Source organism: Hippopotamus amphibius, chromosome X, assembly GCF_030028045.1.
Source record: "Hippopotamus amphibius kiboko isolate mHipAmp2 chromosome X, mHipAmp2.hap2, whole genome shotgun sequence".
Taxonomy (NCBI): Eukaryota; Metazoa; Chordata; class Mammalia; order Artiodactyla; family Hippopotamidae; genus Hippopotamus; species Hippopotamus amphibius.
In genome coordinates this window covers 51111064-51128121 of record NC_080203.1, presented here as the reverse complement: position 1 = coordinate 51128121, position 17058 = coordinate 51111064, and the positions used below count along the sequence as shown (strand labels likewise).

The 17058-nt window shown below is 38.7% G+C and overlaps 1 protein-coding gene across 4 annotated transcripts in view; it reads left to right on the top strand.

Annotated features, from left to right (window-relative positions):
- The window catches only part of DIAPH2 (diaphanous related formin 2), an 824692-nt gene that overhangs the window by 676840 nt on the left and 130794 nt on the right, over positions 1–17058 (top strand). For 3 of the 4 annotated variants that reach the window (XM_057717321.1, XM_057717320.1, XM_057717319.1), the window contains one exon: positions 6696–6791. The exons of the other annotated variant lie outside the window; for it this stretch is intronic. In XM_057717321.1, the coding sequence (XP_057573304.1) occupies positions 6696–6791 (96 nt within the window). The remainder of the gene's footprint in view (positions 1–6695; positions 6792–17058) is intronic. 4 annotated transcript variants of the gene reach the window in all.

Here is a 17058-nt window from a genome sequence, read left to right as displayed (position 1 = left end):
CACACATACAGAGAAAGTGAGCAAGTAAGCATATGCATGTACAAGAGGCATTAAGTCTAGATTTTAAAAACTGCAATGAGGTACCACCTTACACCAGTCAGAATGGCCACCCTCAAAAAGTCTACAAATAGGGACTTCCCTGGTGGCGCGATGGTTAAGAATCCACCTGCCAATGCAGGGGACACGGGTTCAATCCCTGCTCCAGGAAGATCCCACGTGTCGCAGAGCAACTAAGCCCGTGAGACACAACTATTGAGCCCACATGCCACAACTACTGAAGCCAGTGCACCTAGAGCCTGTGCTCCACAACAGGAGAAGCCCCCACAATGAGAAGCCTGTGCACCACAATGAAGAGTAGCCCCTGCTCATGGCAACTAGAGAAAGCCTGAGTGCAGCAGTGAAGACTCAATGCAGCCAATAAATAAATTAAAATAAATTTTTTGAAAAAGTCTACAAATAATAAATGCTGTAGAGGGTGTGGAGAAAATGGAACCCTCCTACACTGTTGGTGGGAATGTAAATTGGTGCAGCCACTATGGAGAACAGTATGGAGGTTCCTTAAAAAACTAAAAATAGAGGTGCGGTATGATCTTGCAATCCTACTCCTGGGTATATATCCGGAGAAAACTCTAAAAGATACATGCACCCCAGTGTTCATTGCAGCACTATTTACAATGGCAAAGACTCAGCCATAAAAAAGAATGAAATAATGCTGTTTGCAACAACATGGATGGACCTAGAGATTATCATACTAAGTGAAGTAAGCCAGACAAAGACAAATATCATGATATCACTTATATGTGGAATTTTTAAAAAATGATACAAATGAACTTATTTACAAAACAGAGACAGACTCACAGACATAGAAAACAAACTTGTGGTTAGATAAATTAAAAATTTTTTTAATTTTCTAAAAAATCTAGATTTTAGTCTCTTTAAACTGGTTACTATTTAACCTTTTAAATGTAATTTTTTTCAGAGGCTTAACTTAAGCCCTAATTCTTCCATGAGTTTTCCCCTACTCTTTGAACCCACAGAGAACATAGTTTTATCTTTTTAAATTATTTAATCTTCCTAGGTTTTATTTTGTGTAGTAGGGTCCTACCCTTATTAAAAGCCTTTTGCTTCTTGTGGTTCCCTTTACTTATTTGGGGGCCATTTTTATGGGTTAATGGCAACTTCTTCAACTTTGAGCAGCTCCTCTTTCCCAGAGAGCCTTAATTATATATAACTGAGAGTTCAAGGAGGCAATCGTAGTGAATATGGAAGCCATTATGCCCAGGTTGTGAGGATCTTAGGAAATGATTTTTATAGTATTGGTTTTACTTTACTCATTCTTGAGGAATAATGAACTAGAATTGAGTCTTAGTTAATGGAAAAGTCCAAGGCACTAGGTGTTTAGGTTCCCAGAGGAATAAAGAGTATTTGATTAATAATGTTTGATAAAAAGGAAAGAGGGCTCAGAGTATTTTAAAAAATTGTAAAGGGTCAGAGATTTTACTCTACTTGCATGCTAACAAGTCAGCTGGCACAGTTTCAGGGATGCTGGCAGAAGACACAAGATTTCTGGGTCAGAGACAAAGAACTGTTATCCACAGCACAGCAAGCAGTGTGAGCTTCATGTTCCAATTGTTTTCCCTTGCCCTCCGACTCCCACAGGGTGGTACCAAGGTGGGCCCAGGTAGATGCTAGGCACACAGTGGATTTGTGTTACATTTGAGGAACCCAGGCTTAGAGAACCCAAATCTTTTACAATGGACTGAAAGCAAACCTGTCTGACATCTGCCTTAGAGGGAGCTATAATCTATCTTCAAAGTAAACCTACTCCCTGCTCTGGAAGGGAGACCCTGTGTCTTCAAGGCTGTTCTCTATAAAAACATCCTTGAAATGATAGTCCAGAACAAAGGTCATCAATGCCTGTGCCCACAAAGTGTGCAGAAATGTGAGAAACCCATAGGGAATTTCCTCTAAATAAGTTTGTGCTAGCCATCGGGGAATAGTCTTGCATAAATGTGTAATAGAGATCATTAATTTACCTAGTGCTAATTTTAATCTGTGGCATCTCCAAACTCTTCTGGGGAAATTAAGTCAACACAACACATGTAAGCATTGATGCTGAAAATTGAAATCAGTGGGCATTCAGCATCCACTGAATTACTAACACTGTGGAAACATGAAATAGAAGATACAAGCCATGCCTTTCATTTTGCCCAAAAATAAGTAGCTCACACAGAGCCCACTGGACTGCATGCAGCCCTTCTAACTCCTTAATACTATCTGTGATCTAATTTCAGGATGAAAGATTAGAAAGTTGCCTCTGAATTGTTATTTCTCAGACATGCCCATATATTACAATTTTAGTGGCAAGAAAGCATTACCAAATTTCTCCTTGATATTCTTTCACTCAGTAAAATAGGTATTGTAAGTTTTAAGAAAATGCATTTTTCTATGTAATTCAATAAGTATTTTCCTTTTCGATGAAAAATAAAGCACTTAAAAGATTTTTTTCCTGAGTTTGACCTCATAGACGAAAAAAATTTTTTAAAAATCAAAACAGCTCCTCACCGTAAGTAAATCACATCTAAGTAAGAGTTAATGGTTCTGTGAATCTGGAAATTCTAAGTGAACTGTCAACCTCACACAATTCAATCACTGACCAAATTACACTGAAATTTATTTAAACTGAAGGCTAACTTTCAAATGATCATGTTGGCTTTCATTTTGTTTTAGGAAGACTAACTGAAATATAAATCTATAATATATTCATAAGACCTTATTCCTTAGGGTTACACGTTTCATGAAAATGTCTCAGTTCCTTTGAAAGTTATTATGAAGCAAATGAAAAAGTAATGGTGGACTGGTGAACTAAAACTTACATTTCTTTCCTTAAAGGCATTACTGATGTTTGCAAAGACCTGGCGTTTTAGGTTTTTTTAGCAGAACCATCTAGCATATGTATGCCTTCTCACAGCAGGAGCAATATCACCCCCAAGGGAGTCAATATTGGTTCGTGGAGAGGTGAAAGGAGAAAAATCTTAGATATTACAATGGTTTGTGACCTTCCAAAGGACCACAATAGATAAGCAGTTATATAGTTATATCTGTAAATTTTAATGTGGGGGAGATTAGGAAAAAGATATCTAACAAGGCTCCTTTAGGGGAGGAGGGAATGATAATGGAAAAAAAAAAAAGTTGAGAAACAGTGATCTGGCATAACATTTTGTTGAGTGTTGTCAGATGGCAACCACTAAATTAAGCAAAGGGATTCATTTGTAATTCCTCTTTACTTTATATCATATTTGTTCTTGCCATCTCTTTAGTCCATAAACGACATAACAGCATTAAAGAATTTTAATGAATGGCATCCATAATGTTATGTTATAGATTTTTTTCATATTTGCATATTATTTATGTAAAATCATAAATACATACTGTTTGATATTCTGTTCCTTTCATATCCATATATTCATCTTTCTACATAGTCTTTATAATGACTGTTTTTATAAGGATACATGCGATTCGGTTGTACTGCAGTTCTCTTCCGGTTGTTCTTCTGTGTCTAAAAATTCCTTCCATGTCTTCTTTGCAGTTCTGCTTCTCCTGACTGCCTATTAAAAATTGAGATCCTCAGGAATTGTATCCTATGCCCTATCCTACATTATCTTAGGGTCATCTCACCCATCTTCCAACAGCACTCTCATCTTTAGGTCCAGCTCAGACTTCACTCCTGGGTTCCAGATTCATATTTCCATCTTAGTTGCCTGACCAGAGATCGAACCCGTGCCCTTGGCAGTGGAAGCGAGGAGTCCTAACCACTGGACCACCAGGGAATTCTCCATATTTCCAACTTCTTTCTGGATTTCTCTACTTAGATATTCCTCAAAAAAAAATTTTTTTTTTCAAACCTATTTATCCCTTGTCCTCTAGACTTTTTCTCCCCCTTGATCTCCCCCTTCCAGCCAGGTCCTATTGACTGTATTAATACCTTTAAAATATCCCTCCTCTCTATTCACTCTGCTAACCTTTTAGTTCAGTTCTTTATCTCTTAGACAATTGCACTACACTACAGAACATGTCTCTGCCTTCTGTCATGCCATCCCCAGAGTCAGCCTCCACACAGTGCTGTCTGACAAGTATTTCTGAGGTATAAATCTGATCAAGTCACTTCCTATAGTGCTTATGGCTGCGCTGCCCAATATAGCAGCCACGAGCCACGTGTAGCTGTTGAGCACTTGAAATGTAGTTCATGTGAAGTGGAAGATGCTGAAATAAAAACACATTAGATTTCTGAAACTTGTTGGTCTGATAAAAGGAATGTAAAATGTATAATTTTTGCATATATTGAGTTAAATATTAATATCTTAAATTTCATTTCACCCCGTTTTTATTTTTTCAATATGGCTACTAGAAAACTTAAAATTATTTATGTGGCTCGCATTTGTGGCCTGCATTATGTATCTGTTGGAGAGTGCTGGCTTATAGGATAGTGCTCAAACCCATATCACAGTGTTAAAAAATCAAATTCAACTGAGTAAATTTTAAAGAGCTAATTGGATTTATTCAGTGAATCATAAATTGGGCAGCATCTTGTCTAGTAAATAGAAAGGACCTCCAAAGAGCTGTACTTTTATATGCAGAAGGAAGCGAGACAAGGAAGTTATTCTAGCCCAGTGGATTGTTCAGACATCATGGGACAGTGAGGGGGTCTGTCAGCTAGATTTCCTTCTTGGTGTGGACCATGAAATTCCAGATAGAGTGGTTAAGATCACATTCCTGGGAGAGGCTGAAACTGCACTTAGGATAAGTATTAAGTCTCTGGTTGGTGATGTGAGTCTTAGCACAAGTGACTCCATTTTGGGCCTGTTGTCTCTTTTTTAACAACAGAATTATATAAGTTTCATCATCTGGTCATCACTTGCCTCATTCATTTCATCTTCTTCTAGCTGTCACGCAAAGATTGATCTGGATTCATACCTGGGCCTCTACATGCCAGCTGTGTGATCTGGAGTAAGATGCTCAAACTCTCTAAGTTTCAGTCTCCACAGCTAAAAAGCAGAGATATTACCTGCTTCAATATGTAGCTGGGAGGATTATAAGATATAACCACTGTGGGAATTCCCTGCCAGTGCCGTGGTTAAGACTCGGCGTTTTCACTGCTGTAGGCCTGGGTTCAATCCCTAGTTGGGGTGCTAAGATCTCACAAGCCACATGGTGCAGCCAAAAAAAAAAAAAAAAGATATAACCAATGTAAAATGCCTACTGCATAAAATTTAATTCTCCCAGTAGATTCCAGCTGTGCCAGACATCCTTCATTTCCTCTTTTCTTTCCATTGTAAAGAGCAGGTGATGCTTCAGATGTGTCTGCAGCCTTAATATTCCTGAAAGTGCACAATCCTCTTTTCCCTGTTTAGTCACCGGGGTTCTACTTTCCCTTTATTTTTCCCACTTTCACCAAATATTATATCTGAGAACTTCTGTGTTTGCTTTTATTTTTTTACTCAATATCCTGTCCTAGAGAATTCATTTTAAAAGAATAAATGATTGTAACATTGAAGAAATCTCAAGTCAAATTAAGAGCATAATCAAAAAAGAGTTTAGGTTATTCTTGCCCCATAAGAGAATATTTTTTTCCTGTGATCTGACACCCCACAGTCAATTCTTTAAACAAAGTAGGATTTAAGTTTCACTTTGGAATAACATCAGAAATAATTTCTTCCCCCTCTCTCCCCCCACCCCCTTTTCTTCTCTTAACCCTCCTGCCTACCAGTGTCCTCTACCCCAGACCCACACACTTAGCTACCACTCAAATTAACCACCTGGAGAGGGTCCTTTTCATCAGCGAGGCCTGTTGAGAAGAGGGTCCTCAGCTCCCTGTGGATTATCCACAGCGGCGTCGTAGGGAGTTTCTGGCAATGGACGCCTTGCTCTAACAAATCTTAAAAGTGTTTTTGATGGCCAGAATTTTCAAAGGCGAGAGTAGGATGAATTGTTTTATATACATTTCCATTAGGAATTTCCATGAACATCTCTGAGTACTCTGCTGATAGGAAAAGTTTAGAAACACAACAGCATTCCAAAAGGGGTGATGGGACTCTGGCTAATGTCTCTCAAATGTAAAATGTGGCCTTTCAGACAACGTGGTCACCTTTGCCTTCTACAATGTCAGCATTTCAAAATGGGTAAAGGATATGGATTAGATAGGAACTGAATGCAAATGTGTTTTGTACATTGTGTCTTTTAAGATAATCGCAGATGATGGTTGAGTGCTGAAGGTATTAATACAATCAGTATTTAACCTTGTGTAACTCGCTTCATCAAATCACACCCTGCTCATTGATTGCATTAAGCTGGGTCAGTGGTTTCTTGCTTAGGAATATCTTATAAGAATCTTAACAGGAAGGCAGCAGTAGCTGATCAGCTACTGTTTATTTGCATACTGAGCGTGTCATCAATAATACAAAAGACAAGGTCTTTAAGTTGAAAGAACAGTGGGATTGGCATGAATTTTGCTTAATGGTGCGTAATAAGCAAAGTAGTCTGTGGTGCCAGAAACTGACAGGATCCATTATGTTAAAACAGATATATGTCTTTAATTTAGGGGTATTATGTAAATCTGACAGGATTTTTTCCCTTTATTTTCCTGTAGTTTAACTTTAATTGCTCCAAGATTAATTCCGATTTCTCCCTTCCTCCAGAGGGTGATGAGACGGGCGTGATGGATAATCTTCTAGAAGCCCTGCAATCAGGTGCAGCATTCCGAGACCGCAGAAAGCGAATTCCAAGGACTCCAGGTAAGAGCCATTCCAGCACACGTGGTATTATAGAATGTAAATGCTCAGAGCCAAGTACCAAAACAAAACAAAACAAAACAAACAAAAAACAAAAAGCTTTCTCGTTAAAAAAAATTTTTTAAACAGTTGATCTCAGTTCATGTGTGAAGTCTCGGCAGGCTTCTATATCTACGTGATCAAAAGTTTCAACTTGGTAAAAGTGCCTTCAAATACTTGTAGGCTTTGCAAAAAAAAAATTTACAAACAAAGATTCCCGCTGTGTTTAATATTAAATATTTTTAATTGTTATTTTATGAGCATGTGGTTTGAATAGGAGATTGTTTAAAACCATAAATGTAATTAAATCATTCTAAGTAATTGTGACCCTAAGGATGTCACATTAGCTATTTACAGGTAAGGAAGCTGAGATAATGCTCCTTTCCAGAGGCCATTTTGGCTTTGCAGTCCATTCTCCATGTTACTAAAGAGAGGAGAGGCACAGATGATCCAAGATCCCCCAAAGTCCCAAAGTGTTGGAACCCCCTTTTTGTGTGTGTTTGATTAGTAACAAAGCCAAACTAAGAAAATTGATCTCGGCGCGGGGAAAAAACGTAAAAGAAGCAAAATAACCTCCCTCACTCAAGTGGAACCAGGAAGTTGTCCATCTTTCCTCTTCATACCCTATGGCTAAAGTAAATAAGAGCTCCTCTCAGAATAATCCAAGTAGGCTGAGCTATCCACCTCCTCTAAGGAGATTTTTATATTTTTAGTTCCTATCTTTCTTTAAAAAAAAAAATTATTTATTTACTTGGCTGTGCTGAGTCTTAGTTGCGGCACGCGGGATCTTTGTTGCACCATGCAAGATCTTTTATTTGTCGCATGTGGGATCTTTAGTTGCAGCATTCAGGCTTAGTTGCGGCATTTGGGATCTAGTTCCCTGACCAGGGATCAAACCTGGGTTGCCTGCATTGGGAGCGCAGAGTCTTAACCACTGGACCACCAGGAAAGTCCTAGTTCCTATCTTTCTTGAAGTAGAGGGAGAAGTTAGGTGTGTTGATTATAAAAGCTCTCTTCATGGGCTGTAGAGCTATATGGAGACATAAATGAAAAAAGGAAAATTAATAGTAAACATGGAAACTCTACTTAATTTAGATTAGTAAAATTTGCCTTGAAGAACCTACAATTCAAAAATATTCTGTGTTTGGAATAGAAACGATCACATTTCATTAAAATGGAAATTGGTACCTCTCAAAACCATTGTATTCCAGCAAACCAGTGAAAGAAATAGAGCCCAGTGCAGAATGGTCCAGGAAAGCTTTTGGCAATGGTGAAATTCATGGCAGAAGACAATATAAGTTATATTTCATCTTGTTCACATTTGAGTGAATCCTGATGGGTAGATTAGCCTAAAGGTTAGATTTGGTTGAGAGGAGAAAAAAGTGTTTCGGTTGGAGTGTAAGACTGCTTTACGTGGATGAAGACATTGCAGATGGCCTACAGAAAGAGTGGAAGGTCCGAGGAAAGAAAGTTAACATCTGTAGTTATATGTCCATATTTTTTAAGGTAATGCTGCATGGCAGAATGTTAGAAGCACTACTAATCTGTCCTCAGTCTTTACCTGTAAAATGAGAAGGTTCTACCTTACTACCAGAGGCACCTTCTACCTTTTAAGGAAAAGAGAAACCTTCCCTGCTCTGCCTTGAACAATCAGAGCATTAATAGTCAGTGGAAAGCTAACTGAAATAATTTTTCTATCAATTCACTTCTCTGTTAAGCAGCTGATAAGTAAAAGCACGTTATTCTGTGCCATAAAAGAACTGCCATCATCTTTCTAGGCTGTTTATTTTTTAAATAACTTTTGCTAAGGTCCCTGTCTGATTAGTCTCACACCTCATACTGACTCTAAAAACACTGTGCTGAGAGAAAGAGATCATTCCGTGGGGTTTCTGTGAGTTTGGTACTCAAGGGAATATAGTGTTGTCAACTGTGAAACACCAAGAATATATTCACAAACTGCATAATTTTTTAGTACTGATTCCAAGTAGTCTAAATTGGGACCTCTTTTGCTTTGTAGTTGGAGGGCCTCCATGAACATGTAGGGTCAAAATATCAGCCCAGTTAGCCCTGGCACTCATTTCAAGTGGCATCAGCCAATGCAAGTGTCCAGTGGTAAGAAGAAAGTAGAAGGCAGACAGTGGCAGTGATTGGTAAAGCATCTTGGACGTCGGAGAAGCGCTTGAAGGGAGGGAGAGGGGGAGGCAGGCACGGAGTTAGCAAGTCTGCCCAAAACTCTCCCGTCTTCTTCTGTCTTTCTAAAAGCGGCAGAACTGGGGGGCTTTTCCAGATTTCCTCCCTGTTTCTGTCTCTCTTAGCTAAAAGCATCTTTTCCTCCAGCCCTCCTTTTGTTTTTACTTTCCTAGACACCTTATTTGGTTCCTTTCCAAGATCCCACTGGCTTTATATTGCTACATTTTCCCTGTTCAACCCCAGCATCCTTGTTCCTGTCCAGAAACCTCTGCTTCACCATGATGAGATAAAAACAGAAAAACCAAATTATAAAGAAGGCTGTTTTCTCCAAGTAAAGTCAAATCAGAGGAAATAGCCCAAAAATCTGAAATCAGAGTCAACCACAGACAGCAAAGAGATACTGCTCCACTTGCCAACCCCATTATCATTGCTTACAGATGCAAACTCCCAGCATATAAAATACAGGGCCCTACAATTGTGCTTCTAATTGCAGTTTTCAATTCCATATTTAAACAGAGTGAGGTGAGAATCTGTATTCTTCACTAGAAAATCAAAATGTTAATAAATGGTATGATTACTTGCCTAATTTGCAGATTTTCCACAGTGAGTCAATGTTCCCCCTCCCCAAGAACTCACACTAGTTAACTCAGAAGGAGCACCCAAATATTCCCTCCAGCCCGTTTAGCTGAGTGTGCCGTTTCCGTTAAGGGCACCAAAAGCCATTTTAAGGGAAACAATCATATCAGCAGTGATACTGAAAATATTAATAACTGGTATAGCATGGGCCCCAGCCAGTCAGAACATACACAGGCAAGAAGTAGCCACTATGGCTGCTGCTGGCTGAGTGTCAACCCAGATTATGGCTGTGCCGGTGTCAAACTTGGAGATTAGGAGATGAGCCCCTAAACATTCATTCATTCATTGGGCCTCTGTTCTGTGGGAGGTACCATGCTAGACATGATGGCAGATGCAGAAATAATTAAGATTTCCTCTATTATAAGACCTTTATGTCTTGTAGGGAAGATAAAAAAGAAAGACTACAGGATAAGGCAGATGATAAGCGGCATTATACAAGAGGTGTTAATAACATACTGTGTGAGTTCTGAGAAGGGACATATCATGCTTTATTGATATATCAGAAAAAATCATGGAGAAAAAGGCTTTGAAGGATGAGTATGGATTTCAGCAGTAGCAGTTGAAGGTGGGGATAGTGGGCACTGAGTCAAAGGAAACATCATTAAGAGTTTAGAAGATGCAAAGCATTTTGGGAGAATGGCAAATGGTACAGCTAGTAAGAAAATAGGTTACATAAAGTATAAAAGTATGAAGACAATTCTGGAAAAGTAGGTTGTTGCCCTATCACAGAGTGCTTGCATAAGAGACTAAAATGTCAGCGTATCATTCTTTAGGCAGTGGGAACATATGGGAGCTTTTTTAGCAGTGGAAGAACATAATCAAAGCTATATATTAGGACGTTTGATCTGTAGGAATGTGGGTGATGAATTAGGATTCTACTGTCATATTCTTAGTCGAAAGGAGATAATTTCGGGGAAGAGGGAGAGCCAGGAGTCAAGGATAATCCCAGGGTTTTAACTTTGATTAGCTGGGAAGACAGTTGGGTTACGAGAGAAAAACTGTTAAGATCAGGAAAAGGAATAGGGATAGAAGACAAATTCAATTTTGGGCAAGTGAAACTGAAAGTGTTAGCACAGCATTGAGGTCAAGACGTCCAGAAGTTTCTTGGAAATATGAGTGTAGATTTCATCACAAGATGGTTGAGTTTGTGAGATTTCTGGTATACTTTGGAAATGGAAGAGATTATTAGAGGGATTATTACGTGAAAAGAGATCCAAAACCAGAACCTTAAAAATGCCTCCCCTTAGGGGTTAAAAGTAGAGCTAGCAGAGAAGACAGGCCAGGAGCAGTTGAGTAGGTGGGAGGCCAATCAAGACATTATTGTTCTAGAAGCAAAGGAAGGCAGAAAAGGTGGGCATTTTCAATAATGGCATGTGCTACGGTGGAATCAAAAAAGGTAAAGACCAATGATTTGCCGTTTGGGAGCCTTCTAGTGACATTTTAAGAGTAGCTTATCAATATTGGAATGGAACTGGAAGCCAGAATGCAGGGATTCAGCAGTGAGTAGATGGTGAGGCTCTAGGGGTAGATAGTATTCATTCAACAATTAAACAATTCTATCGGATGCCCCCTGGGTGTTGCGTGCTGGGTTAGGTACTGAGGATGGAACACCAAACAGGACACTTGCCTCAAGGAACTCACATACCATTTGGGAAAATATGATTCTAATCCACCTGATACAACTGCAGTGCAAGAAACTAACACAACACTGTAAATCAACTGTACTTCAATTAAAAAAATCTTTCTGAATTAAAAAATGCAGTGCAGTCTTATATGTGCTACAATGAGATAGGAATCATGTACTCGTGCAGCACAGGGCAAAGAATAACGCCCCATACCACTCCCCTCTCGCCTTTATATTCCCTAGAATATGGAGTACGCTTTCTAGAATTTTGGTGTGTGAAAGGAGCATCTCAGTTTTCCTTAATTATCTAGTATGGATCTATCATCTATGAATTTGGCTAAATCTTTCTGGACCCACTTTATTACAGCCTTTGTTAGTGCTTAAGCTAATAAGTCCCAAATGTTTACAATCTACTTTGTAAAGAATTTCCCATCAGTATCGCTGACTTTGTCATCATAAGATCAAAGGTAAGCTTTGGAGGAAAAAGAAACACAGAAAGAAAAACCTTGCAGGAGTAAAAACCACACTTAAAATATAAATATACAATGCCACATCTGTTTTCTTTCTGAACAGCTATAGATACTTAGATCATGCTACTTCTCTTTGAACCAACTCTACCTCTTCCTTCTTTGCCCACTGTAAGTATAAAGAGGCTTCTCGGCAATAGATAAATATCTAACTTAGCTATTTTGGCTAGGACTCGATTTTGATATAGAGTTCTAGACATTAAAAACACACACACAAGAAAAGCGTTATGAAGAAACGAAAGCAGGAAACAGAATAAACATAATTTGGTTTTAGAACCACACAGGGCAACCAAGAAAACTAAATTTGAAAAAACAGAAGAGACTCAGGAGGCACATGGTCCTAGTTTGATGGATCAACTTACCATTTGAGAACAGAGAGGAGACCAGAAACAATGATATTCAACAGAGGGAAAAAACCAAACTCTAAGAATTAGGAAAAGTATTTTTGTAGCAAAACAAAACCCAGTTTTCTTAGGCCTCTCTACCTCGCAGTAACCACTGTTCCTTTGCTTTCCCCTATAATACCATGCATTTCCATGCCTGCTGTTTGCTAGAGCAGCCGGCACTCTCTTGCCTTCACGATGCCAGAGCTTGAGAGCGGTCAATGGCAAAGTGGGAAGAGATGCTTCTCTCTTCCTTTAGTGTGACACTCCACCTATGTACAGTGTGACACTCCGCCAGAGTACCAAGATGATGTACTATTTATGCCTCACGGTCTTACAGACATTTTTAGCAAAACAGCTTTCAGGTTTAAATTACAGCCCCCTTGATCTCCATAGGATTTGGCCCCATACAGCAAGGCCCAAAGACAGGTACTTAGTATCCTCCTCCTTTTTTTCTGTCCTACCCAGTTATGCCAGGCTCTTTGTAGTGCTTTCTGGTGTCCAAGGTCTTCTGCTAGTGTTCAGCCGGTTTTCTGTGGGAATTATTGCATCTTTTGATGCACTCCTGATGCATCTGTGGAGAGAGATGCACTCCACGTCCTTCTACTTCACCGCCATCTTTCCTTCTCCTCCTCCTTTTTTGATGAGCAAGGTCTGTTGGGGTTCTGTGTTTGTTTTGGTTTTATTATTTTTAGTGGCTCAAGCTGGTCATTCATTCTAAGCGGTTTGCTTCTTTCTCCCTTCAGATGAGTTCTTTCTCTTGAGCCTCCTCAGTCTCTATTTCTAAGTGTTAGAATCTTAGATTAGCCAACTAAACCCCATTTTGTCTATAGTACAGTTATTAAATTGGAATGTACAATTCAAATCTAGTAAAAATGACGTAATGCAAACATATAAACAAATACAAACACAGCATTCATCCAACTATTTCTTGATCAACTAGTAGGGGCCAGGCAACAGACCCTGGAGGGCAAAGATGGATAAAGCATGGGTCTTGCCCTCAGGAACTCTGTGGCTCATGGGCACAACAGAATTATACACAATGTAAATGCTGTGATATAAGTATGTAGAAAGTGCTAAAAGAGGAATAAACTGCCTGGAGAATTCAAGAAAGTTTTCATGGTGAAGGTGCCATTTGAACTGTTTTGAAGGATGAACAGTAGTTTGTCTGGAGGACAGGGGGTATCATGGCAAATACATGCAGTGGAGACATGGAAGGGAACAGCGGTGATGAAGAGTGTATTGCAACAAAAAGCCGACAGAGGTTTTTAAGTAGAGGATTACCTAATTAGTTACACACACACACACACACACACACACACACACACACACACACACGTGCGCACGCGCGCGCGAAAGCAGGAGGGGTTGAGACTGGTGATAACCAATTTGGGGGACATCTGCATGTATATGATATAGAAACCTTGGGATCACCCAGGAAACGTATGTCCAATGAGAGATAAAGGCCAAGAATAGTGCCTTTAGGAATTACGGTATTTAGGAGGAAAATAGAGGAATCAACAAAGGACACTGAGGGAAAAAATAGAAAGGGACGAAGAAAAGCTGCAAAAAGTGATTCCTGGAAGACCGAGGGTAGAGAGAATTTCAGAATGGAGAAAGTCAGCAAGGTCACATCCTGCAGAAAGTTAAGTAAGTAGAATGATGACCAGTGGGTTTGTCAACTAGCAGGTAACAGCTGTCCTTTTCCCCGAGCAGTTTCAGTAGAACAGTGAGGGCCCAGAGGGAGGATTTAATGGATTAAAGAATGAAGAATATCTTCTGTTACTTAAGTGCTGGAGCTTGAAGGATAGAAAGGGAATTAGAGAGCGAAAAGATAAATTGTGTCTCTTGTAGAGATTCTAACAGGAAACTCTATTTTCAAGGGTCTTGAATGGTATTGCTAATCATAAATTATTATGCTTGGTTTTACTTCCAAATATAAGTCACTTTCCTCTCTTAATTCAGTTGTATTTATTGAGCATGTACTATGTGATGTGTAATACTTTAGCATGCTTGGGGCTTTACAGTTAACAAAGCACTTTGTCATCTGTTGTGTGTATGTGATTCATAGCCATCTAATAACGCAGAATTCTGTTTGTATCAGTTAAAATGAAGGACATTTGTGGCTCATACAGAGAGTTTAGCTGGGTAGAAGTATGGGTGGGAGTGGAAGTGGGGAAGGAAACAAAAAAGATCAAATAATCCTTAGGCCTGCCACTCAGTGTTCTCAGTAGTATTAGCTCAGTTACCTCTTGGCAATAACTAGAGGGTGAATACTAGGATCTTGGTGAATCGATCAACATTTAGGTGACAGTTAAAAATATGAGAGCGGGTAAGATAATCTGGGGAAAATGAGTAGAGCAGCAAGCAAAGTGAGAAAGAACCCTGGAGAAAACAAACATTTGTGACACTGGGTCTCAGCACTGCCCACACACTGGGATCACTTTGGAATATACTTCTATACTGGAATATACTTCTTTTGGAACATACTGGAATCACTTTGGAATATACTTCTAAAAAATACCCATGTCTGGTTCCTCTCTGAAGCAATTGAATCCAAATCTATGGAGTAGAAGTCTGAGCAATAGTGTATTTTAAAAGTAATTCAGATACACACTACTATATATTAAATAGATAAACAACAAAGACCTACTGTATGGTACAGGGAACTGTATTCAATATCTCGTAATAACCCATAATGGAAAAGAATCTGAAAAAGAAGAGATACACATATGTGTATAACAGAATCACTCTGCTGTACACCTCAAACTAACACCACATTGTAAATCAACTATACTTCAATTAAAAAAAAGTTATTCAGGTGATTTTAATGTGCAACAAAAGTTGACAACCACCAATTTATGGGACTAGCTTGGAAACCAAAGCACATAAAAGATAGCATGAAGAGGTTGGTTATGGAGGAGTGGGGAGAAAAAAGCTAGTGTGGTATCGCTGAGGCCAAAGGAATAGAGCTTTTCAAAGAGTACGTGCTGAATAGCATCAGATGTAGCTGGGAGGACCAATAAAATAAGAATTGGAAAGGATCCAGTGGATTTCACTATTAGGAATTCATTGGTGACCTTAGCAAAAACAGTTTTAGAAGAGTGTGTGTGGATGGGGCTGAGAGTGAGGCAGATGCCTTGAGCTCTAAAATGCTATTAGTTTTTAAGGTCACTTAGTTTAGTGTCTTTTGTTTTTTCATTGCTTCATGTGAATCTTATGATGAACTGTGTACCTGTATTAGTTCCTTAATTTTTGTTTGTTTTCTTTTTATTTATGGAAATGAAATTTTATTTTGAGGACAGACATACATGTATTGATTAATAAGATCTAGGTTTGCATTAGGGAGGCTAGAAACAGAAGATTGCTGTGTAGTCTATCCTTGATTATTCTTTGACAACCAGAGAACAAATTGAACACAGACCACTTATGCCCTATTTATATGCAAAATTGTTCTAAGCAAGCACTGATGATGTTCTCTATAGAAATTTCAATCATTTTTGCTTGTCTGTTCTCCTACACAATATAATCAGCTCTGCTGCAGATTTCTTCATTGGTGATCTCTGCAAGCTAGTAGGAGATAAGGTCAATTTCACTTGATTTTTATGAGAATATGAATTTAGCAGGCTTCCTTTTGATGTTAGAATATGGGATAAGTTAGGACACGCAATTATTATGCAGCAGTAAATTTCTCTTGGTAGTTTTAACTCCATGTCAGAAATTCTCAGACATGCTAATGTTGGTAGCTAAGCTCCGGCAACCACCTGCTTATTTACAAACCTTCAGTTCAGGAATAAATCGTTGGGATCCTATATGTCAGGTGTCAGGTACGTGATACCACTCTAATATGAGCAGACACTCTGTGCATCTATAACTATATTAAATGACAAGGTATTTATCAGAGTGTCATAAGTATCTTAAATTTTCTAGAAAACTAATTGCTTTCAAAACTAAAGGGAAATAATTGTTCTAGTTGGTGGTTGTGGTGATAGGCTTATTTCTCTCATATAGACTCGGTAGTATGTTATTGAAAATTTTCCTAAACGGGAATAAGAAATGATAAACTCTGCTTCCTGTCCAGCTGAATTCCATCTGCTTGCCCCAGTGGCCAAAGGCAGTTAGATTCATCTGGAAATGAGTGTACTTCCTACCCATCTCCCAGTTTCAATGAAACCTTTGGACACACCTCTCCTGTGTATTACAATTTAAATCTTTTGCCTCAGAGTTTCTTTCCTTGTGTCCATTAAAATGAGAGGAGTGAAAGGAGAAGGAAGGAAGAGGGCAGTGGATATCTAAGGCTCTACAATACCCTTTTGAGATTCAAGTTCTTCCATTATTCATTGATATTTTTTGCATTTGCAAAAGGATGAGCCCAGATACCTTGAACCTAATATTGTGCTTCACCTATTCCAGGAAGCCTTTTAAGTTTATGCTCAATGTCAACTCTCTTAAAGATATTGATGATACAAAGTGGTAAAATACGACAAGGTTTCTAACTGTATTTCACTATTAAAGGATTGTGATTTATTTTTAGTACCTAGCACATAACTCAGTATAGTCTATGCTCTTGATAACTGCTTGTTGAATACTTCACAATTATCCAAAACAAACAAACAAAAATTGAATCTACATGAAAGCCTTTTCAATATATTGTACCTAAAGCTATCTCTCAAGTTTGAAATTTGGAGGGTGAAGGGAATAGAAGTTCCATTCTACATCACTGTAAATGGAATTCTGTTAAATCTGAGTTTGTTTTATGGGCGAACTCGAATGTCCTGTGTATGTTACCTTCACATGACCTTTTCTATTCAGTAATGTTTAGGCTTGACAAGTGAAGAAAAATGCTGAGTTTTTATAAAAAACAAAATATA